Source organism: Enhydra lutris, unplaced genomic scaffold (genome assembly GCF_002288905.1).
Source record: "Enhydra lutris kenyoni isolate GAN:26980312 unplaced genomic scaffold, ASM228890v2 scaffoldscaffold20, whole genome shotgun sequence".
Classification (NCBI taxonomy): domain Eukaryota; kingdom Metazoa; phylum Chordata; class Mammalia; order Carnivora; family Mustelidae; genus Enhydra; species Enhydra lutris.
The window spans coordinates 24,158,458-24,181,895 of NW_019154104.1; the positions used below are offsets into that span (position 1 = coordinate 24,158,458).

Consider the following 23,438-nt stretch of genomic DNA (forward strand, 5'->3'; position numbering starts at 1 on the left):
CTGCACTTACCAGCTCTGTGACTTTAACCTCTGAGATTCTCTTCTCAGTTGGATAAATCTATGCTTATCCTATTGGATTGCTTTTCAGGATTAAATGTGATCATACATGTGAAGTATTCAGCACATAATGGGTGATCAAAAATAGCATATATATTCAATACTTAAAAATGACCTTTTTTCTGGTTTTTAAGATGCCATTATTTTGGGAGTCTACTAATCTGGAGTGTATAATATGATTTTTTTCTCTTCTTCTATTTTCTAAACAAATTGTGGATACAAAGAAACTTGTCATGGATTCTATGTGTTTGATTTTGTCACATAGAATTTCGTGTAGGAAAAAATTAAACTTCTCTTTTTTGTTACTGTTGTTTCTAGAACTGGGCCAAGGAAAAAGTTATTGGAACAGACTTCGATTTTTGGATACCTGTGAATTTATTATAGAAATCTTCTCCAAATCATTTTTCTGTAAATATTTCTTTCTACCTGCTATTGAACTGACACATGATCCTGTGGCAAATGTGAGGTATGGTACCAGTCCAAGGAAATACTTGAAAAAATTGTACTTTTAAATTTATCTACTATAATATATCTGCTTATGTACTATAACAAACATGCAAATTCTTTTTCATAGTCAATTGAAAAAAAAAACAAATAATGTATACTTACTCTGAAATTCCTAGTTATCCTAATTGATGAGCCTCAGTAGGACTTGGAAGCATAATCTTTTTTCACAGTGTCCCAGGTTTTCTGTTTATTGGGTCGAGAGGGCAAGAGTCAAAGCCAGACTGGCAGGCTTCTCCTGCCACTTGGGTAGACATATTGGCATCAGGAGAAGGTTGAGTAGCTATTCTTAATTTATGGATCATCTAAGACTAAAGAAAAAACAACTCAAAGTTGGCTTGGTGAAGTTCTGTCCATTTTTAGGGGCAATCAAACGATTCGTTTTTGTTTTATTATTTTAGTGTAAGAAAGTACAGATAATGCCACTGCATTGGCTGCAGTATTTTGTGCATCTTATCTGTGTTAAATCTCTTATGAGTCCAACTACGTTGTTAACATTTTGCAAAGTAAAGTTGGGACTCTAGTAAAGCAGCACCTGGGGTGATGAATTTTCACTTAACCAAGCAGTCGACAAAAATTATTTGAAAGGAAATGACATCATCTCTACTCAGGTGAATATGACTTAAAAGCATAGCATTAACCTCAAGAGAAAGCAACTTGCCAATTCAAAAACCAAATGAAGATTAATTGAACATATCTCCGTGAATGTTGGTTGGTTTTGGGGGTAAGAGATCATTGCATAGCAGTTTGTCTGTTTCCACTCTTCTGCCCAGGCAGCTGCCAGCCCAACAAATGGGTCCAGCAACACCATATCCTAACTGGATTTTGGATATAGAAGCATTTGTCCAACTCTATAGAGATGTGTAGGTAGAAGGAAAGCGGCGGGATGATGCCGTTAGGAGGAGGGCTTCTGGAAGCCACACCGCCTGAGCTGATTTCCAGCTTCATTCTAGTTGTGTGTCTCTGGGCAAGTTACAGAATCTCTCTGTGCACTGATTTCCTTAGTTACCCAATTCATAGGGTGTTCTGATGGATAAACACCTGAGATAATGTACATAAAGAGTTTAGATTACCGGAAAGATGTGATACCTAATCTTAAAATCTTTATCATCTCATGGGCCCAGGATTCTCACAGAGATAATCACCCCTGTGGCTTCTGTACCTTCTGTTGAATATAGTAGGTTTTCCAGACCTGCCTTGAGTTATGAAGAATGAAGTATGCATAGTCTTTTGTTTTTGGTTTTCTGTAAGTGAATGTTTAAAATTTGAATTCACTGAGTCTAGCCAGTATGGAGGCTGGAAAGACTATTGGCATTCAGAGGAGTCTTCCTCTCGGCCAGAAATGCAAAAAGTTCTCTTTGGGGCAACTGGGGCCTCTTAATTTAGAGAAAGCATCACCAGGATCCGTGGTGAGCTCTGAATGAGTTTGAGACCATTTTTGCTCCGGACGGATCTGAAAATTCTGCAGGCAGAGCCTCTTTCACCTTTTTGCTTGAATAAAAAGCAAATCTTACTGTGTATGAAGAATCCTTCACTGTAAGCTTAGCTGACAGCACGTCCTGGAAACTCTAGGAATGGGACTTGGTTGTCTCGGGTTTGGCATAGGAGTAAAAAAATAATATCTGGAGAGCACTCAGATGAACGAATGAATACAGCAGCCAAAACATAGAGAGCCACCCAGCATCCCTCTCTAAGACCAGCCCTGGCAGAGCGGTAGAGTAGTAGCTTAGCAAAGCAGAACATTTTCTGCACTGGCTCTTCGGTCTCTCCCTGGCATTCTCCTCTCCCCTCTCCCCTCTCTGGTATTCTTCAGTCTCTGTGTTGCTTCCTTATGCATGTGGTGTAGACTGGGATGGTGCCTAGACTCTGTCCTTTTTCCTTTTCTTCTCAAAGTGCACATACAGCCTCAGCGATCCATTCAGTCTCATGGCTTGCCTGTCATCTGTGTGCTGAAGGTTCCTGATGCTACCTCCAGCATGGACGTCCATCCTGGCCGGGAGCCACGTTGAGCTAGCTGCCCACTGAGCATTTCCATGCCATGTTCCACAAGCACCTCAGACTCAGTCTGTCCAAAAGTAAATCCCCGTCTCCTGCACTCACACCCACGCTTGCTCCTTCTGCAGTGGTCTCCATCCAAGCAAACGACCACTGTGTCTTGCTGCCAGCTCAGATCAAAGCCTAACCTCCTTTCTGCCACCCCACCTGCAGTCCCTCAGCACGTCCTGCTGCTTGCAGATATACGAGTCCAGCCACTTCTCGCCGCCTGACTGCTACCACTCCAGTTCAGGCCGCCACCATCCCCTGCCCGAGTTACCGCTAGAGCCTCCCTGTTGTTTCCCTGCGTCGCCGGCCACCTACCGCCTCCTCTCACTCAGCCCGGTACTCAGATCACTTCCGGCGTGCTAAGTCAGATCACTTCACTCGTCTGTGCGAAATTCTCTGTGGCTTCTTGTGGTGCTCGAAGGAAAAGCCAGGCTCCATGCAGTGGCCCACAGGGTCCTAAACCAGCTGGCCTCCTCTTGCCAGTTTGGGCCAATTTGGGGTGACACCCAAGGCAAGCGCCCCCTCTCGGGCATTCGTACATACTGCAGGCCCCTGCCTGTAAAGCTCTCCAGATGTTCACATTACTCATTCCCTTATTTTCTTTGAGTCTCTGCTTGAATAATATCTTTTCAGTGAAACCGTCACTGAAACGTGTTTTAGAATTGTAATGCCCCTTCTCTGGTCCTCCCTCATCTTTCCCTGATTTCTTTTTCTTCACAGCGCTTAGCACTATCCGATGGACACTTTACGTAATTCCTTATTCTTTTTTCCCTGCCCCATATAGTGTAAGCTCCACGAGAGCAGAGGATTTGTTGGTTTTATTCACTGTTGTATCTCTGCACCCAGAATAATGCCTGCTGGACTCATCCCAGGCACTCCATAACCATGGGCTGCGTGAGAAACAGACTCCCACGCTTTCCAGATTTTGAACTTTCTTTCAATTTCATGTTACTCTTATTCTTAGTTATTAAATGCGCTCAAAAGCCAGTACTATTTAATTTATTATAGAATGAAACTTTGCTGCTTGTTGCCCAAAGTGAAATCTACCCTGAAGATCCCTGCAGATAAGCACCTACTTCAGCAGTTAGAAATGTGTGTGCGGAAACTCCTCTGCCAAGAAAAAGATAAGGATGTCCTGGCTATTGTCAAAAGAGTAAGTATCACTCTTACCACCATGTCTGCATGTCTGGCACGAAGAGAGTGTCCATTTTAGCTTCCCTGTTTTAGCTTGGCAGGATAGCAATATGTCAAAATACTTACATCGTTGCTCGAGTAGTATTAGTAACTGGCTGGGCTGATGTGTGCCACAGCCGGTCAAGTTCCTTCCAAAGGGAACTCAGACATTCAGCTTCTGTTACTAGTGATACACGCGCCATGAAAGAGAGCTTGGAACACGTGAGGTTCTTAGTAAGTACGGGTCAACCAAATGCTTCACCCACCAGACTTGATTTATAAAGGATTATAATCCAGGAAAATTGTGTTGGTAAAATTGGAAAATTCACACTTCATAGAAATTTAGCCCTGGGAGGGCCCTCATGATCTGTTTGATTTGCAAAAGCTCTAGGTCTAGAGATAGTAAACGTCTGCTCGAGATTATATTAGCAAGCAGCAGAGCTGGGGCCGGAATAGAGATCTCTTACCCTGAGGGCATTCCTTTTTCATTAATGTATCATCAGGTCTTAAGGGTTTTTTGTTGCTTTGTTTTAGCATGGGATCTCAAATGAATTGCTGGGGGATGTTAGAACCTAAAACAGTAAAAATCTGGGTTGGTGAAGTCAAACCTGAGAATATTTTATAGTCTTCAAAAACTTTTTGCTGAATGTGTAACTAATATTATTATAAGATTAAATCAAATTAAAGTGGTTATTTTTATGAATCTGAACATGAACTTCAGCCTTCTGATTTGTACTGGGAAGAATTAATTTATTAATGTCTTTAACTTAGCATCGATGATGAGAAAAAAAAGGATCTTTTGATTTTTTTCTTTTGTTTCTAGAGATCATTGCCAGATGTCACACGAGAAACTTCTTAATAAAATGATTTGATGACTTAGTATTAGTGTACTCTTTGTTTTACAGAAACGTGAATTCCTCTTTTACCAACCAAACTAACCAGAAATACCCAGAGTCTGATAAATGTTTATATATATATGTAAAGAAAATGCATTACATTTATTTGTTTACATTAGGTATTTCTGTCCTTACCATTTAATACCATTTAATAACAAAACTTTGCTTTTAATAACAAAATTTAGGCAATAGAGTTAACTTTCAAAATAATAAACATAAGAGGGTGAGTTACTTTTTTGAAAGAATTTGTTAACTTTATTAATTTTATTAACTAAAATAAAATTTAATAAATAAAAATAAAATAAATTTTAATAAAATTAACTTTATAAATTTTATTAATTTAATTAACTTTATTAATTTATTAAAAAGATAATACAAACTAACCCTGTAAGTAGGCACAAAAATGATAAAATTTGTGGATTATTAATCTACAGTGGGTTATTCTGGACTAGAGCTCTTTAGGAATATGTCACATGAGGAAGTCAATCAATCCCATGAAAATTCTATAGAATAATGTTTATCAAACTGAAATCTTGGCATGGGAACGTCTGAGGAAGCCATACAAAGCTTTGGGATAAAAATGGTATGGCTTTTTGCTAGTCAGTTTTTTGAGATGAGAAGTAATTGTATTTAAAGGGGACATTTCCTGGCATAAATTGTAATATTTTCACAAATTGCAGCATAAAAATAATGCTTCATATAAATATTACACTTGCAATGGCTAGCTTTGGATGTAGGAATATATAAATGTACTTTATTTGAGCTGTCAGAGTTACTCCTGGAGAGCAGTACTGTTCCTCTATCAGAGTCAGAATCCTCAGTTAGATGGATCATTGTTTGATTGGAACAGTTTGTTTCAGACTAATGTGTTCTGAAGGAGAAATACTAAATCAAGAAATACTTTTAGGGCAAAGTCTTTCTTAATGGCTACAATGTTATAATCGTCAAAAGTTTCTGCAGGAAGGAACTAAGGATTTAAGGCCAAATGAGAGTTTGCTTCATATATAGTTAGTTAAAACTTTTTTAAAAAACTCAAAAATTATCTTGTGTTTCCGAAAATTCAGAGACGTGGCCCTGGGAGTTAGAAGTTTGTTAGTTTGCGTGTGTTTAGTGTGTTCACGGTGAGACTTGTGTGTTCACCTGGAGACTTGCTCTTCTTAAAGTCAAAGTCTTTTACAAGTCTAAACGGATCCTGGCCTTCGGAGGCTGGTTAAAAATACAGTGTAAAATTGGGAAGAACTTAAGAGATTTTCTAATTAAGTCTCCCGCAGAGTAGAGAAGTCTCCTCTTTGAACCTCCCTCTGGAAGAGGAGTATTTTTGAGAAATGATTGGTTGATTTAACTTAATTCCTGCTGAATAATTTTTACCACTTCGCTTACAGACCGTGTTAGAGCTGGACAGAATGGAAATGTCCATGGATGCGGTAAGCACACACCTTATCTTATGCTGAAAGAATATTTTAAAATCGGCAGAAACTCACATAATGTCTCATAATTTCATTTTAAACTTTAAACTTAGTTTCAGAAAAAGTTTTATGAAAAAGATTTGTTGGATCAAGAGAAAGAAAGAGAAGAACTACTTCTTATGGAAATGGTACGTTATATTCACGTACACACACACACATTTTTCTGATCAGTATTAGCTGGGCTTTGTTATGAGTTACTTATTAGTATTTTCCTTCAATTTCACACTGCTGTTTTTCTTCCTAAATAACTAAAGAGTCCTGACCCTTTGAAATCTCTTTTATGAACTAGAAGGAAAACTACATTTGAGAGCCCCTAAAAAAGCATATAATTGGCATATAATTAACTGTATATTTAAAGTGTTCATTTTGATGAATTTTAACTTATGGATAATCTATGAACCCACTGCCACAATCAAAATGCCAGCCATTTCCATTCCTTCAGAAGTTTCCCCATGCCCCTTTGTAATCCATATCTTCTACCCCAGTCCCCAAAGACCACTAATCTAGTTTCTGTCACAATAAATTAGCTTGCAACTAGAATTTGTATAAATTTATTCATATGTAATATTTTCTGCTCATGCTTCTTTCCGCTGTCATAACTGTTTTGACAGTCATCCATGCTGTTGTATATATCGAGAGTTGTTCCTTTTTATTTCTGAGTAGTAGCCCCTATTACAGACATAACACAGTTTGCTTACCCACCCCTTAATAAGCACTTAGGTAACTTCTAGTTTGGGAATGTTAGAAATAAAGCTGCTGTGACCATTTATGAAGAAGTCTTTGGAGAGGCGTATATTTTCATTTTTGGGTGGGGGGAATACCCAGGAATGGAAGAGCTGGGTGATATGGTGGGGCATGCTTGACTTAAAAACAAACAAAAACTGGGCCATTTGACATGTCCATTGGCTATGGCGGAGGGCTTCAGTTACCCCTTCTCCTCTCAGCTTGATAGGGTGGGTACATAGTCATGTCTCATTGGACTTTCAAATTGCATATCCCTGATGCCTAATGATATTGAACACCTTTTTGTTTGTTTATGGGTCATCCTTATCTCTTATTTGATGAAGTCTGTTTTCAGATTTTTATTAATTTTTTTATTATGAAAATGGTTTTATTTATTTATTAGAGACAGAGAGATAGCAAGAGAGAGCGCACGAGCAGAGGAGAGAGGGAGAAGCAGGCTTTCCACTGAACAGATAGCCTGAGCCTGGGATCATGACCTGAGCCCAAGGCAGGATGTTTAACAGACTGAACCACCCAGGGGTTTCTCTTTTTAGATTTAAAGTGGGTGGTTTTTCTCCAATTTTTGGCATATAAGGGTTTTTATATACTCTGAATACTACTACTTTTTCAGATATCCATTTTATGAGTATTTTCTTGGAGTTTGTGGCTTATTTTTCGCTTAATGGTGCCTTTTGAAGAGCACTTTTTAATTTTGATGAGGTCTGGCTCATCAGTATTTTCTCTTACTGTTTGTGCTTGTTTGTTACAAGAATCCTCTGTCTATCCCAAAATTACAAAGACTTTTTCCTATGTTTTCTTCTAGAAATTTTAGTTTTAGGTTTTATAGTTGGGTCTGTGATCCATTTCAAATAGTTTTATCTATTTTTTTCTATCTAAATATTCTATTATTCTAGCATCATTTGTTGAAAACTTGTCTTATTGAATTGCTTTAGCACCTTTAAAAAAAATTGTCCATATATGTATGTGTTTATTTTTGACTCCCTATTCTGTTCCACTGATTTGTATGTTTATCTTTTTGGCAATTCCAAACTGTCTTTTATCACTGTAACATTATGGTAATTCTTGAAATCATGTCAGTTAAGCTTTTCAACTTTGTTCTTTTTAAAATTGCTTTGGCCGGTCTAGGCCTTTTCATTTTGATATAAAGTTTAGAACCAGTTGTCCATTTACATAAAAATTTGCTGGAATTTTTATTAGGTTGTATGTTAATTAGGATTGATCCATGGATCAATTTAGGTAATTGCCATCTTAACAATGAATTTTCTAGTCTATGAACATTGTCTACCACTCCATTTATTTAATCTTCTTTACTTTTTTCTATATGATTTTTGGTAGTGTTAAATGTAGAGTTTAGGAAGTATTTTGTTATATTTATTTCTAGGTGTATTATGTTTTTGGAATTATTATAAATGGAATTATAATTTTTAATTTCACTTTCTAGAATTTTGTTGCTGCTGTCAATTACTGTTGATTTTTGTATCTTAGTCTTGTATTTGTTCTAGAGTTGTTTCTTAGATTTAATAAGATTTTCTACATGAGCCATTACATCCTCTTTAAGTATAGCAAGATTATTTCTTCCTATTCAGTGTTTATGCCTTTTATTTCTTATGTCTAGTTGCAAGGTCTAGGACTTCCAGTATAATAAAAGACTTTCAGGGGAGCCTGGGTGGCTCAGTGGCTTAAGCCTCTGCCTTCAGCTCAGGTCATGATCCTAGGGTCCTGGGATTAAGCCCTGCATTGCACTCTCTGCTCAGCAAGGAGCCTGCTTCCCCCTCTCTCTCTGCCTGCCTCTCTGCCTACTTGTGATTTCTCTCTCTGTGTGTGTCAAATAAATAAATAAATAAAAATCTTTAAAAAACTTCCAGTTCAGTAAAAGTGATGGAGACATCATCCTTGTCATTTTACTGATTATAAGGGGAAACGGCTCAATTTTTCACCATTAAATATGTTATTACAAAGAAGTTTTATGTGAGTACCCTTTATCAAATTGTGAGAATTCCCTCCTATTCCTAGTCTGCTGAGGGTTTTTATGAATGATTATTGAATTTTGTCAAATGCTCTTTCTGCATATTTAGAAATGATATTTATTTTTTCTACTTCATCCTCTTAAAACATTGAATTACATTGATTTTTTTCAATGCTTAAATCAATCTTATATTTTAGGGATAAACTCTACCTGGTGATGATATTTTATCCTTTTCTCTTTTGCTGGATTCTTGGCTAATTTTTAATATTCATCTATATTCATAGTGAAACTGGTCTATAATTTCCTTTTTTGTCATTTTTGAAGTCTTTAAAATTTGGTATTAGAGTTACTCTGGCCTTATAAAATGAAATGTGTAATATTACCACTCCCTCTATTTTCTGATGGAGTTTGTATAATATTGGTCTTATTTTTTCCTTGAGCGTTTGATAGAATTCACTAGTGAAACAGTCAAGGTCCAAAGTGCCCATTTTAGAACGGATTTTGATAATTGACTCAACTACTTTTTAATAGATATAAAACTGTTCAGATTTTCTATTTCTTCTTTTATAAATTTGTTAAGTTGCTTCCCACCCAAAATTCTCTATGTCATCTAAGCTGTCAAATTTGTTACTATAAAGTTGTTTATACTCTTATATTCTTCTAATGTATATCAGATCCATGGTGATAAAACCCCTGTTTCATTCTTATCTTAGTGGCTGGTGTTCTTTCTCTCTTTCCCCTTTTTTTCTTTCTCTCTCTGTTTCAGAATTATTTTTAGTGGTTTCTCTAGAGGTTACAATATACTTAACCTTTCAAAGTCTACCTATTATTAATGTTGTATCACTTCATTTAAAAATGACGCAGATCTTTTCTACCCTTTATGTTAAAAGTTTTATGTGAATTATATCTGTACCCACCATTCGTCTCATGACAACTGATTCAAAACTTTGCTCTAAGTTGTGAGATACGTACCTTTGAAGAATTTAAGAGAGTGAACTTCTGTGTTTCTTATTTTTACCATTTCTAATACTCTTATTCATTGCTTAGGATCCAAATTTCCCTCTGTTTCTTTTTCCCCCCTTCAGCCTAAAGAACTATCTTTAGTTGTTCTTGGGGTATAGTATTTTCTGACATATTTTAGTTTTCCCTAATCAGAAATACAGTATTATCTGCCTTTATCCCTGAAGCATATTTTCAGAGAATTCTGGGTTGACAACCTTTCTCTTACTGTACTTTGTAATTGTGTTCTTGTCTCCAGAACATCTGATAAAATATTAGCTCTCATTCAAATTATCGTTCTGTGTGTAATGTTGCTTTTCTCTGGCTACTTTGAAGATTTTTTTTTCTTTTGTTCTTGTTTTTAGCTTTTGATGTGTGTAGGCATAATTGACTTCAAATTTATCTGTTTTTGGATTTGCTTAGCTTCCTGAATCTGTAAACGTGTATTATTTCCCAAATTTGGGAAGGTTTGAGCCATTATTTATTTAAATTTGTGTTCACTCTTCAGGATGCTTGGGTGGCTCAGTTGACTGAGCATCCAACTCTTGATTTCAGTTCAGGTCATAATTTCAGCGTTGTGAGACCGAGGCCTGCATCAGGCTCCAGGTGCAGTGGGGAGTCTGCTTGAAGAGTCTCTCCCTTTGCCCCTCCCCCTACTTGCACATGCATGTGTGCACACGCTCTCTCTTTAAAATAAATAAATCATTTAAAAAATAAATATGTGTTCACTCTTCTACTTCTGGGTCTTCGATTACACATGTAAAATCTTTTGATATTGCCCATAGGTCTGTGGGTTGTTTTTTTTTTCCCCTTAAACTTTGTTAACTCAGAATGAATAATTTCTATTGATCTGTCTTCAATGTCAGTGACTCTTTCCTGTCCTCCCCATTTCAGCTTCTGGGCTTATCCATTGTTTTTATTCCCACTGTGTATTTTTTGGTTCTCAAATTCCCATTTATTTCTTCTTTATATGTTCTATCTCTCTGTGAAGAATTATACTGTGAGATTAAACACTTAAGTGGAAATCTTTTGAAAAGCAATCACATTGCTTTAGCAGCCTTCTGAGACAAAGATTGAAGTTCAGGATAGAGGTTATAGAGCATAAGCAGGCTCTAAAAATGTTTAGGACTCAATGACCTAAACCAAGGCAAAAATCAGGTGATAGAAAGAGACCCGGAGATGATACTGGTATTAGAGTTAGCAGACAAGGACTTTAAGACAACATGATCAAGATAATAGAGGGAAAAGTAAACAAATAGATAAAACTACTTGTGAGTCCACTTAATGACATTTTGTTTTTCAGTTTTACATGTTTTATTTTCAGTGTTAGAGATTCCATTTGGTTCTTTTTTTATGCAGACCAATGGAATTTTTTTTTAATCTGTTGTCTATTTTCTCCCTGTTTTTCTTTATATGTGCAACTAAAAAGAATGTGTGTTCTCCAGTTGTCAAATGTAGTGTTTTTTTGTTTTTACATTTTAAGTAGGCTCTGCAACAAATGTGGGGCTTGAACTCGTGATCCAGAGTTGTATGCTCTACTGACTGAGCCAGGCAGGCACCCTGAGGGTAGTGCTTTATATGTGTCAGTTAAGCTAAGTTTGCTCAGAACTTTATGTTTATTGATTTTCTTGCCTACTTGTTCTGTTCGTTGGGATAAAGGACTCCTTTGACTTCTGGTAACATTTTGTTTCTGGATCTGGAAGCTGGTTATATAGGTGTGTTCATTTTGGGAAAATTCATTGAGCTATACACTTATAATTTATGTACTTTATGTATGTTATACTTCAATGAAACATTTAAAAATATCCAAAAGTCCATTTCTTTTTCTCTCAGTCCTTTTAAAGAAAAATGTTACTAAAATATGGCTAGTATTTTGCTGGTGAGAATTAGCAGACGTCTTCTAGAATATAAAAGCTCATGACAACACAGTGAGTGACACCACACTCATTGCTTTAGCTTGACAGAGGCCCAAGAGTCTTACTATCTATAAGTCTGTAGATAGTAAAAGAACACAAACCCGAAAGAACCTTGACTTCTTTTGACAGTAATTTGGAGAAAATAATTCTTTCTCAAGGCATTTTTGCAAACTGTATTTGCATCTGTAGAGCTTAGAATAATTTCTCATTAGAAGAGTTTTCTGAATCTATTTGTGCTTACCTTTAATGCTAGCATACTGTTTTCATAATAGGAACAATTAGAGAAAGAGAAACAACAGAATGATGGGAGGCCCATGAGCGATAGAACCTTTGAGAAGAAACGTAAGTGGTTTCCTTGTGGCTTCACCGCTAAGTCATACAATTAATGATGCATCCTGCCGCTCTGAAAGCTCACGCTGATTTTCAGATTTGATGTGGGAAATTGCTTTTCTTTCTCTCGTTTTCTAAAAGTTGTTTTTAAAAATTGGCTTTTTCATTTGGTACCGACGTAGGAATACATGAATAAATTGTGCGAGTCAATGTGGACCTTCGGATTCTGCAAAGGAAAACTTAAAGTCTGATAACAGCAATAAGATTGTGAGATTGGTCACTGATAGCTAAGTTTGAATTATGTAAATATATAAAGTAAGACTGTTTGGGAAAGAGCATGCTGCTTAGCTAGGGACAGTGACTCATGTTCTCCGTGCTGTCTTGTGTGTTTATGGAGACTAGGAGCTCAGAGAAAATGAAAGAATTTAAAACAGAGTTTGTTTTAGGTAGAGACACTAAGACACCAACAACTCTGCCCAAGAACATCCCTATTTCTGTTCCTGGACCTTCTGGAACAAGCACCCCATCAACAAGTAAGAAGCAACTTCTTTTTATGTTTCCTGTCTTCCTTTTCTAAAAATTAATTACAGGGAAAGTCACTCCATGAGATGAAATTCTAAAATGCCCTTTACCTCTTATCATTCATTATTTTGGGAGTTCTTGATGGGCAGTAGGGGTAGGGGATACTCCAGTTAGCTCAGACTAAGGAAAGGAAGCTGGACCCATTTGTGCCTAATGAAAGTATGATAGGGGGTTGGCGAGGGGATGGGGTTGGAGCAGCTGAAGATGCACTGAGCAGCTGCATTTTCCTTCTGCTTATCATTCCAGGCAAAGAAGTCAAGAAATCCAAACTGATTCGAAGCCAGTCTTTTAATAATCAAGCTTTTCATGCAAAGTATGGCAACTTAGACAAGTGTCCTAGGTATGATCTGTCAGCTTTTCATGTTTTTACTCAGTTTTTATAGTTATATGTCTTTATTTATGTGAAATATTTACATTGTATAGAATCAGGATTAATTTGGGGTTTTGTATAGGTCAGTAAATTGGAAGTTTTCTTCTATAAGATTCTCTATGAGAAAAACTATAGTCTACCAATCTGTGTAAGAATAGATATTGTGGGGACGCCTGGGTGGCTCAGTTGGTTAGGTGGCAGCTGCCTTCAGCTCAGGTCATGGTCCAGGGTTCTGGGATCGAGTCCCACGTTGGGCTCCTTGCTCAGCGGGGAGCCTGCTTTTCTCCCTGCCTCTGACTGCCACTCTGCCTGCTCGTGCTCTCTCTCTCTCTGACAAACAGATAAAATCTTAAAAAAAAAAAAAAAAAAAAAAAGAATGAGTATTGTGGCATCCTAGAAAAATTATCACCGTGGTGCTATATGGTGACATCACGAGATCCATGTACTGTTTTATGAGGGAGGTGGTACTCTATTTCATGTGCCACCCAACCGCTAAGTGGGTGTGGACATGTCCCCTTCCCTTGGTGGATGTGGACATCCAGCCACATGCTGTGGATACTGTTTCTTTCTATGGAGAAGCCACTGGCATGTTTCTATGGTAAAGTGATCACAACAGTTCTTACAACAGATGAATGTCTGGTTTCCCCTTTGGCCCCACTGACTGAATTATGAACAGTTAAGGTTAGGAGAGAATCAGCATAAATCCAGTGACCACAATTTGTTATAAGTGTTGTACATATATAACATAATAGCTTCATACCAATCAACAAAACTAATTTTAAGTAAACATAATTGTCTTTAAAAGTATTTATCGACAAAAATAACATGGCATGGGAAGAATATGTTTTTCTTTTGTTAAAGATAGCTTACTCTAGATTTTCAGCTATGTTTGTGGACATTCTCAGTAGACCTGTCTGGAGTTCCTAGTCAACAGGGTGATCGTGAGATGGGCAAAAGAGATTAGAACTGAACACAAGTTATTTCCAGTGAAACTTATCCATATTCTCTGTCTTAGCTAAGTATCAAGAGAACAACTTTAAGTTTAAGAAAATGCTTTTAAATTAAAGACAAAGGAATTGTTGGGAGGCATGGGATGTAAACAATAAATGAGAACTCTAAGTAGCAAATGTGCGTCATCAGAAGTAGCAGAAAGCATTAAAAAAGATTAGAAAAGACCAAGTGCCTAATGACTGGAGTGAAAGAAGCATATACTTGTATTTTAAACTAAATCACGTTCTTTTCTAGTAAAAGTTCTACAGCGGGATATACGCCTTCTGTCTCAGGGTTAGGGAAGACTTCTGTGATTTCACTGACTGGTAAGTAGAAATCTGAGCTCTTCCAAAAATTGCTACATATAGTGAAATGTTATTTTCTTTAAATGACCTACTTCTTTATTTCTAGATACAGAGTTTTCCCTAACCTTACATCTTTATCAAATGCCCAAATAATTAAACTTTTCCCTAGCAACTGAAAAAATACTTGACTATGCCATATTGTTTTCACAGCCAAGAGTCAGCATTCAGTGCTTTTGAAAGAGAGAAAGGACAATGATAGGGTAGGTTTTTCCATAGGCCAAGGGCCTCCTGGGGCACAGATGAAAAGTTTTTGCCATAATTTTTAAGGAAGTTAAAAATAGTAGGGCTTCATGTGGATCATATGCAACCAAACATTTACAGTATTATATATTTGAATGTTTATACCAGGGGTCAGCAGGCTTTTCCTGTAAAGGGCCAGATAGTAAATATTTTCAGCTTTTTTGGTCAAATCGGTTTCTGTCACAATTATTCAACTCTGCTGTTGAGCAAAAAGCCATAGATAGTACATAATGAATAGGTGTGGTTATGCCCCAATAACATTTTATTTACAAAAGCAGGCAGCAGGCAAGGCAAGACTTGGTTCACAGACTAGTAGTTTGCTGACCTCTGGCTTATATAATAAAACACAGAATTATACTATGAATAAGGGAAAATACATTGTTAAAAGTTGCTAGTGGCTCTAAGTCTATTTTTAAGTTTTTGCCTTAGAATATTGGCTAAAAATTAATAGTATTGATCTATGGTCAGTTTTTAGTGTAAAGCACAGCACATCTACTTAAAGGTCTGAAATTCTTTTAAGTTTGGTCACATTTCCTTTTCAGGTTGTGTTTTGAGTACTCTGTCTTCCTCTTGCCTCTTACTGTGTTCTTACTCTCATGAAGAGTAGATACGCGCCCGCAGGCTGTTCTGTGAGCAGTATGTTTTCATTTGCCACATCAGAAAGACCTTTCTAATATTAAAGCATCGACATTCACATGCTGTACACAAAGTGGTTCTAAAAGATAGAATACGAATAGCTTAAGAAACCTGAACACATTTGATGATAGGAAGTTTTTGAACTAAAGTTCTCAACAATTCTTGAAGTGAGGACTATACATAATAAAACTATTGATTATTTTTATCATAGCAAGTCAGTGAATTCTTTAGGAGACACTGAGGGAACATTCAGGGTTGATGAACTTTATAATACAGAGTGTCTTTAAGAATTATAAATATACATGGAAAGTCAGTTTGAATTAGCTCAGCTTGGAGCTCAATGGTGCTGATGATTATTGCTGTCCCTAAGTGGTTCTTCAGACTTGCATGGATCCAATCTGGCCTCTTAGAGATGACTTCAAAGGAGCACATTTATTTATGAACTTGTAACAATTCTTGCCAAGGAATTTCTTTGCTTAAGTCATTAAGAATGATTCAGAGTGTTTTTTTTTTTTTTTACAAGTTTGAATGATGTGCACTGATTTCTTCAGTTTTTACTTTGCTAGTTCTTAAGTCATCTTGAGAGTCAAGAGTGTGTATGTGATCTACGGATCCTAAAACTTGACATCCAGAGTCTTAGATCGTTTATTTTATAACGGTAAATCTTTTACAAGGTTAAATATTAAAATATTCAGAAAATATTCTGTCTTAAGGGTTCAATATTATTTTTGGGGAGAGGTAGTATTGTTGATTGGAACCTCTTCTAGTTTGTTATATATTGCTTAATGAAGTACAGACTGAGGAAGAAGTCACACACAAGTACACATCTACAAAGAGAAAAAGGGAGCAAAACATCTCTTAACAAAAGTATGAGATGTTCACATAGAGAAGAGATTGTACTTACTTTGGGACTTAAGGCAGGCTCCAAGATGTTTATGTCATTTGGGATGAAGCCTAAGGTATGCTGGGATTTCTGATGGGCAGAGAAGGGTGTGGAACAATATCCTATTCAGAGTACCGGTCATAAAGAAGATGGTCAGTGTCTTGAGGAAGCAGCAGGAGGCCAGTTCAGCTGGAGCACGGAGTTGAGTGTGAAAGAGCAGGGTAAATAAAGCTGAAATGAAAGGTCAGAGTTATCACTTGGAAGGTCAAATTGAGTAGTTTTTACTCAACATGAACCCATTGTTAACTGTTTGGCGACTTTTGCCTGTCATTGATTCCAACATTCATCCAAGGCTGTGTGGGGGAGGTAGAAAGAGAATGGTAGTAAGGATTCAGGGACACAAACTGCAATGTATCCGTTGTTAGTGGGTATGAAACTCCATGGAACCCTTTGGGAAACCAGTTTGATAAAGTTCTTCAAGAATCCTAGTTTTAAGAAGTAGTCTTTGACTCAAGCAATCCTATTTCTAGTGACCTGTCATGAAACTAGGATAAAATACATTAAATGTCAGAAAATATATCATAGTTTGAACCCTTGGTATGATGTAATGAAAATGGCACTTTACCTCTGTCATCCTTCTTCAAACCTACAATCTTAGTCTAATACTAAGAGGAGCATCCACTAAATTCTAATTGAGAGGCATCCTGGAAAACATTTGGCTAGTACCTCTCAAAGCTGGTAAGGTCACCAAAAATAAGGAAAGCCTCAGGAGAGCTGACAAGTGAAGGTAACGTTGTATGCTGAATGAGATCCTGAGACAGAAGCAGACAGTAGGCAAAACCTAAGGAAATCTGAATGCGCTATGGATTTTAGTTAAGTAATATAATGTCTCATTACTGGTTCATTCCCTGTAATAAGTGTAGCATTCTAGAGTGAAGTGTTAGGAGAGGAAACTGAGTTAAGGGGGTGGTTGGAAATTATCTTCTCAATTTTTCTGTAAATCTAAATTTTACAAAATAAAGTATTTTTAAAAATAACATTTTTAGTAACTTAAAAAACTGAGTCTTCAGGGATAAATTTAACAAAATGTATATTCTATATACACTAAAAAATTCAAAACATTGCTGAATGAAATTAAAGAAGACCTAAATAAATAGAGATATTATGTTCATGAATGGAAAAACTTAACATTGTTATGATGTCAGTTCCTTTTAAATTGATCCAGAGATAGAATCCTCATCAAAATTCCGGTAGTCTTTCTGTAGAAATGTATAAGCTGATTCCAAAATCTAAATTGAAATGCACAGAACTGCGGATAGCCAAAACCATTTTGCAAAAGAAAACCAAATTTAGAGAGCTTGAACTGCTTGATTTCAACACTTGCTAGAAAGCTCCAGTAGTCAAGATGGAGTGTCTACACTGTCACGCATAGGCAGTTGAATTTCCACAAAGGCTCCAACAGGAATCAATAGTAATTGGTTAGTATTTTCAAAAAATGATTCTGGAACAATTGGATATCCATTTTTTTTTTAAATTAGTTTCAGAGGTTGAATTTAGTGATTCCTCAGTTGCATATAACACCCAGTGCTCGTTATAAGTGCCCTCCTTAATGCCATCACCAATGATCTCTTCTCCCCACCAGTCTCCCCTTCAGCAACCCTCAGTTTGTTTCCTGGACTTTAGCGTCTCTTAGGGTTTGCCTCCCTCTCAATTTTCATCTTATTTTATTTTTCCTTCCCTTCCCTTATGTTCATTTGTATTGTCTGTTAAATTCCACATATGAGTAAAATCATACGGTATTTGTCTTTCTCTAACTGACATATTTCATATCGCATAATACCCTCTAGTTCCATACATGTCGTTGCAAATGGCAAGAGTTCCTTCTTTTTAATGGCTGAGTAATATTCTGTATCTATATATCTATATACCACATCTTCCTTATCCATGCTTCTGTCGATGGGTATCTGGGCTCTTTCCATATTTTGGCTGTTGTGGACATTGCTGCTATAAACATTCAGGTGCACGTGCCCCTCAAATCACTAAGTTTGTGTCCTTTGGAAATCTATTTAAAAAAAAAACAAACAAACAGACCAAATTGAACCTCAATCCTTATCTCACACTACATACAAAATTATCTCAACATGCACGATAAACCGAAGCATGACATTTATGAAGAAAATATCACAGAAGGATGTCTTTGTGATTTTGGAATAGACAAAGATATTTCTCTAAACCATAAAAGAAAATGTTAACATATTGGACTTTATCAAAATTTAAAACTGCTCTTTGAAATAGAGCATGAAAACATAAAAGGCAGGACACAGATTGTAAGAAAATAACCATATTACGTATACCTGACAAAGGACTTACATTCAGGATACATCAGAGAAATCTTTAGAACTAACGAGTCAACACTGTCCCGTGTGTGTAAAGACACAGAGCAAGTCTCCAGAACATTTATTCATTGCTCATGGAAGTGCAAAATGGTACAACCACTTTGGACAACTTGTCAGTTTCTTAGGAAGTTAAATATATTCCTGCTATGTGGTCCAGCAAGTTCCCTCCTAGGCTTTTATTTACAAGAAAGTAAAACATATATTCATACACAGACTTGTACACAATTGTTCGTAGCAGCCTTCTTTGTAACAGTCAAAAACTGGAAACTATCCCAGTGTCTACCAACAGGAGAATGTAGAAACAAATTTTGGCATATCCATACAATGGCGTGTCAGTCAGCAATAAAGGGGAATGAAGTATTGATATACACAACAAGGATGCATCTCAAAATAATTATGCTGAGTGAAAGAAGACAGACATACCGTGTGATTCCATTCATGTAATATTTCAGAAAATGCGAACTAATTTCTAGTGACCGGAGGTAGATTGCCTGGAGTGTGGGAGAGGGGCTGCCAGGGTGCAGGAGGGAGGGGCGGGTGTGTTCACTCTTGGTGGTGGTGATGGCTTCATGGGTGTATACATACGTCAGACTTTAGATTTGTGCAGTTTATTGTTTATTATTTAAAATGGATTTTAAAAGAAAAAAGCTATCATTAACCTTCTCTTAAGTTACCATCTTTCACATTCAGCATGTCTGACTGTAATTGAATTCCTTTCAGATGACTCATTCCGCACTCGCAATGCCAGTAGCACCCCGACCTCCTTTTCTCCCAGTCCTTCCCTACCGAGCACCTCCCGGACAGGGAACTCAGTTGATCCAAAGAGCAGTGGAAGTAAAGACACGCAACCACGAAAGGCTACCTTGTAAGTAACGCAGTGATGGGCCAGGGGGATAGTCCTACTCTTTTCTCAGGCCCTCTCCGTCCCACTTAAATACTTTCCAAGGAAGAGACAATGTCTGTAATGAGGAAAAGGTATAAATTAAGAGGAATTATTTTCACCTGTGCCTCTGTTATGTCGGGTACTTTATGTGAGATGATAGGGATGTGACAAAGACCCTGGAACTCTAGGGAATCAACAAGAAACTTGAAATGGCTTCCGTTAGTACCAGAGATCCATTGTTCTCCTGTGAAGTGTTTGCATTCAGGCCATTTAGCTCTGAGAAGACGCTGGGTACAGTTGTATCTGGCTCGCATATGCAGTATGTCCTTACCCAATGCTCAGAGACAGGCTACAGCTAATGCCCCTGGAGAGGCATTCCTGAAGCCTGTAGCCCAGGGCTGTGGGCCCAGCAAACTGGAGATTTCTGCAGACCATACTCACACTTTCACCTTGTGGTTATAAAGGGCCGCTGTTCTGCTTTTCCCTCATGGTTCCTTTTCGGGTGCTATGTATATCCTGTTTGAACTGTTGAAGCCTTTGGTGCTTGTGGTTGGAACACTTAGCAGGGTAGAGTCTACAAATCTCCGTGGTGAGAGGTCGTATCGAGGGGGAACTGATCGGCCAGGAAGCCCAAACCGTAGCGACAGGTTTGTGCTTTTCTACAAGACACCTGAACCTTCTGATGAGAATGGAGTTTAAATAGGATTCGGGTTCCCTTTAAACATATTTCACTGAATTCATGAGGATTTTCTCATGAAATTTCTCAAATGCATCTTTTCTGCAGAAACTGCAAGCTTTAGTCCCTTCAAGGAACTGAACTATATCATAATTTCTTCTAAATTTTAATTGGCCTTTGGTATATATATATATATGTAGATGTATTCCAAATTCATTTAAAACTTAGAAGTTTACTGAATGGAGCTCAAGGACACTATAATAGCACAAGGCAATAGCAAATATAAAAGATGATATGGATACTCTAGATTAGGCGCATTAATACAAAGGGTACTTTTATTTGCAGAGAATGTTCTTTGCCCTTACGATTATTGTTCAGATGACCATGCTCTGAAGTTCCATTTCAAAGTCCTGAGGCTTGAGGGCAGGCGGGGTAATGGTCTATAGAGAACTTGGAGCTGGAGTTGGTGCCTTGTGCTCTGGTCAAGGGCAGGCAGCGAAGTGCTCTGTATAGTCTGGTGGGTGTCTGGGCCTCACGGAGCCCATCTGTGCAACAAGAGGGTGGATTCCTCCCTCAAGGGGCCTCTGTCTGTCACCACTCGGCCCTCTTCCTCTCAAAAGTTTGCCTGGAATTCTTCTATCGAAGAACATATTTAATAACACGAATTCTTCTATCGAAGAACATATTTAATAACACGGTAATGTAGTTCTTTCTCTTATTTTTCTAAATGTCATAGGAACATTTTAAAGTAGAGATGGCTAAAACCTAGTATTTAGACAAATACTCCTGTATTTCAAATTACTATCTTCATCTGTTCTTTCTTTGCTGAGCACATTTTTCTTTTTTATAGACTCAGTTTTCTCTGGCTCAGGATATATCTTTTATATAACATATAATTATATCCATAGAATTATATAATCAATTACATATAACTGAGAGTTTAAAAAAATGAATCTAGAAACACTCTAAAAAAATCACATCATTTGTTTTTTTTTTCTTTTCTGAATATTCTGAAGGAGAAGAAATGTTGGTATTATAGCTGCTTCTTTTTAGCAGGACGCTGGCTGTCGAGTCCACAACCCGGTTCCATATGCTGTGGTTCTAGTCTGGACTTGCTCCTGAAAGCACACAGCCGCGTGACTGGAAAAGCTTGATTGACTCCTATGTTGGTCTAGTTTCTGTCAAGTATTAGGCAAGATTCGGTGACGTGCCATATCCAAATGAAAATCTCTCCGTTTTCCTTAAAATAAGCATATGAAGTGATTTCAGGAAGTATTACTTCAATGTTGCTTCTCCAAAAAATTGCACACAACACATTCTCCAGCTTCTTAGTGTCCTAGAGATGAGCCTTCTGGTATTCGGAAGTACCAGTGTCTTAAAGGAGGTACAGGAAGGCATCACGGCCCTATTGATATATTTGGGCCTGTGTTCATTTCTCTTGCCATTACACACAAAAAAGTGGGAAAAGTCATGTGAATTGAAGTGAATGCTATGTTAGATGTATGTAGGGTTTGGTGATTAAAGAGTTCCAAGTCATCATTAGTGTGTGATTTCTTTTTCACTTAATCAGAATCCTTATATATTCCGTTTATTTAAAGTAGATTTTATTTCTTATTTAATTTGTGAGCATTAAACAGATAAAATTTTTCATGGTTTGTTTTTTCTTTTTCTCTTCTCTCTCTCTCTTTCCCTCCTTCTCCCTCCTTCTCCCCCTCCCTCTTTTCTTTCCTGACAAAGAAAATCGAGAAAATCCAATCCTTAAATCATCTGCTTGATGAAGGAAGCAAAACAAAGACAACTGGAGATAATGTGATTGATGGACAAAAGCTAAAGCAATGGGCTTTTTTCTTTTCTTTCTTTCTTTTTTATTTTTACTTATTTTTTTTTTTGGTTAATGAATGAAAGAGAACACATAATGGCAGCTAATGTTGATAAACTTTCCGTATTTGAAATTAGATTCCCTAGGAGGTATACTATGTATTTCTTGAGTAATAATGTGGTTACAGAATTCTAATGTCATAGTGAAGTGCAATGAAAAACAACTTTAGTTAATATGCTTTTAGCCCTACTGCAGAAGAGACCAGTCGGCATTCACCGGTGCAGGAAACCATTGATTTAACTGTTCTAGAGTTTTAGCACTCAAAAATTACATGAAAGTCCAAATCAACTGAAATTGCTTTCGCTAATCACTTGAAAGGGCCTGGGGAGTAAGAAAGACATTGCATCTTCTCGCACATCTCCAAGCCCAATTGAAAAGTCACACTGCAAAGGAGACGAACAGCTGTCCGCAATTCTATCAGTCCTACGATTGTGGTGACAACGTTGTAACTGGACATTCTGAAATTTCAATTTGGCAATGAAAATTCTACCAAGATTTCTGATAACTTTTAGCTACAACTACCTTAAAAATAATAGATTGATGATTTCATTTCCTAGAAGAATTTATTTTATAAATACTTTGTTTACATTTTAGATTGTATTTGTCCTTACTTAATTTAAAATGATGAATCTAGTTTGAATCAGCTGTTATTCCAAGCTATCATGCTTAAGCTATGTCAACAGCATTTATTTGTACTAATGCTAATATTTCCATCCAAATTTGCCTGTGGAACATATACAATTCTTAATTTTAAAATGTCTGTTCTTGAGATATACTGTATGAAGCTATTGTCAGCTTCTCTATTTCAAAATGCAATCAGCATATAACTATATTGATATTAGAAAATATTTGTTTTTTAAAATATATTGATGTATGATAAAGATGATCTAATTTGTGAATGCATATGCGTGTGTGGTTACTTTTTATAATGTGAAATAATGAATAATGAATTTACTCAAAATAAAACATAGGTTAATGAGATACCAGTGTTTGTGAAAAAAGTTTTAAATACTTTCCTGAAGCTTTTATTCTACAGGTAAAGAGTAAGACAGTTCATTTTTAAGTAATGAACGAGAAGCACACCAACATCAACTATAAATTATTCAGGGGACAGCTACTCAGCTGGAGACTTGTCCAGGACATTTTGTTTCCCCTTTTCCTTTCATATGGCCTCTTCTGGGCTATTTTTAGTGATTCTTGGCATTTTTCATTTAAGGACAAGAAATGGAATTGAACTACTCATTTTGTGAGTAGTTAAAACTTGGGTAGATTTGAGAGACTGGACAATATGGGCTCAGTGAATTCAGTATTCTTTGTGGATTTCATGTAACTGTCAGCACCAGTCACATGGAACTGAGTGTCTGATGAGGAGGGACGATATGTGGTGTATAATGGCACAGCCAGCATTTGCTTCATACTCAGCATTGACTCTGTTGCTTTAAAT

At 37.0% G+C, this 23,438-nt stretch overlaps 1 protein-coding gene across 1 annotated transcript in view; it reads left to right on the forward strand.

Moving 5' to 3' along the window:
- The window catches only part of LOC111148645 (protein phosphatase 4 regulatory subunit 4), a 100,556-nt gene extending 78,608 nt beyond the window's left edge, over window positions 1–21,948 (forward strand). The window contains exons 16-25 of the mRNA XM_022505396.1: window positions 376–523; window positions 3,613–3,757; window positions 6,056–6,097; window positions 6,193–6,267; window positions 12,037–12,106; window positions 12,541–12,627; window positions 12,923–13,016; window positions 14,292–14,362; window positions 19,277–19,421; window positions 21,853–21,948. Coding sequence (XP_022361104.1) covers window positions 376–523; window positions 3,613–3,757; window positions 6,056–6,097; window positions 6,193–6,267; window positions 12,037–12,106; window positions 12,541–12,627; window positions 12,923–13,016; window positions 14,292–14,362; window positions 19,277–19,421; window positions 21,853–21,877 — 902 coding nt within the window. The 3' untranslated portion in view covers window positions 21,878–21,948. The remainder of the gene's footprint in view (window positions 1–375; window positions 524–3,612; window positions 3,758–6,055; window positions 6,098–6,192; window positions 6,268–12,036; window positions 12,107–12,540; window positions 12,628–12,922; window positions 13,017–14,291; window positions 14,363–19,276; window positions 19,422–21,852) is intronic.
- Window positions 21,949–23,438: the final 1,490 nt, after the last annotated feature.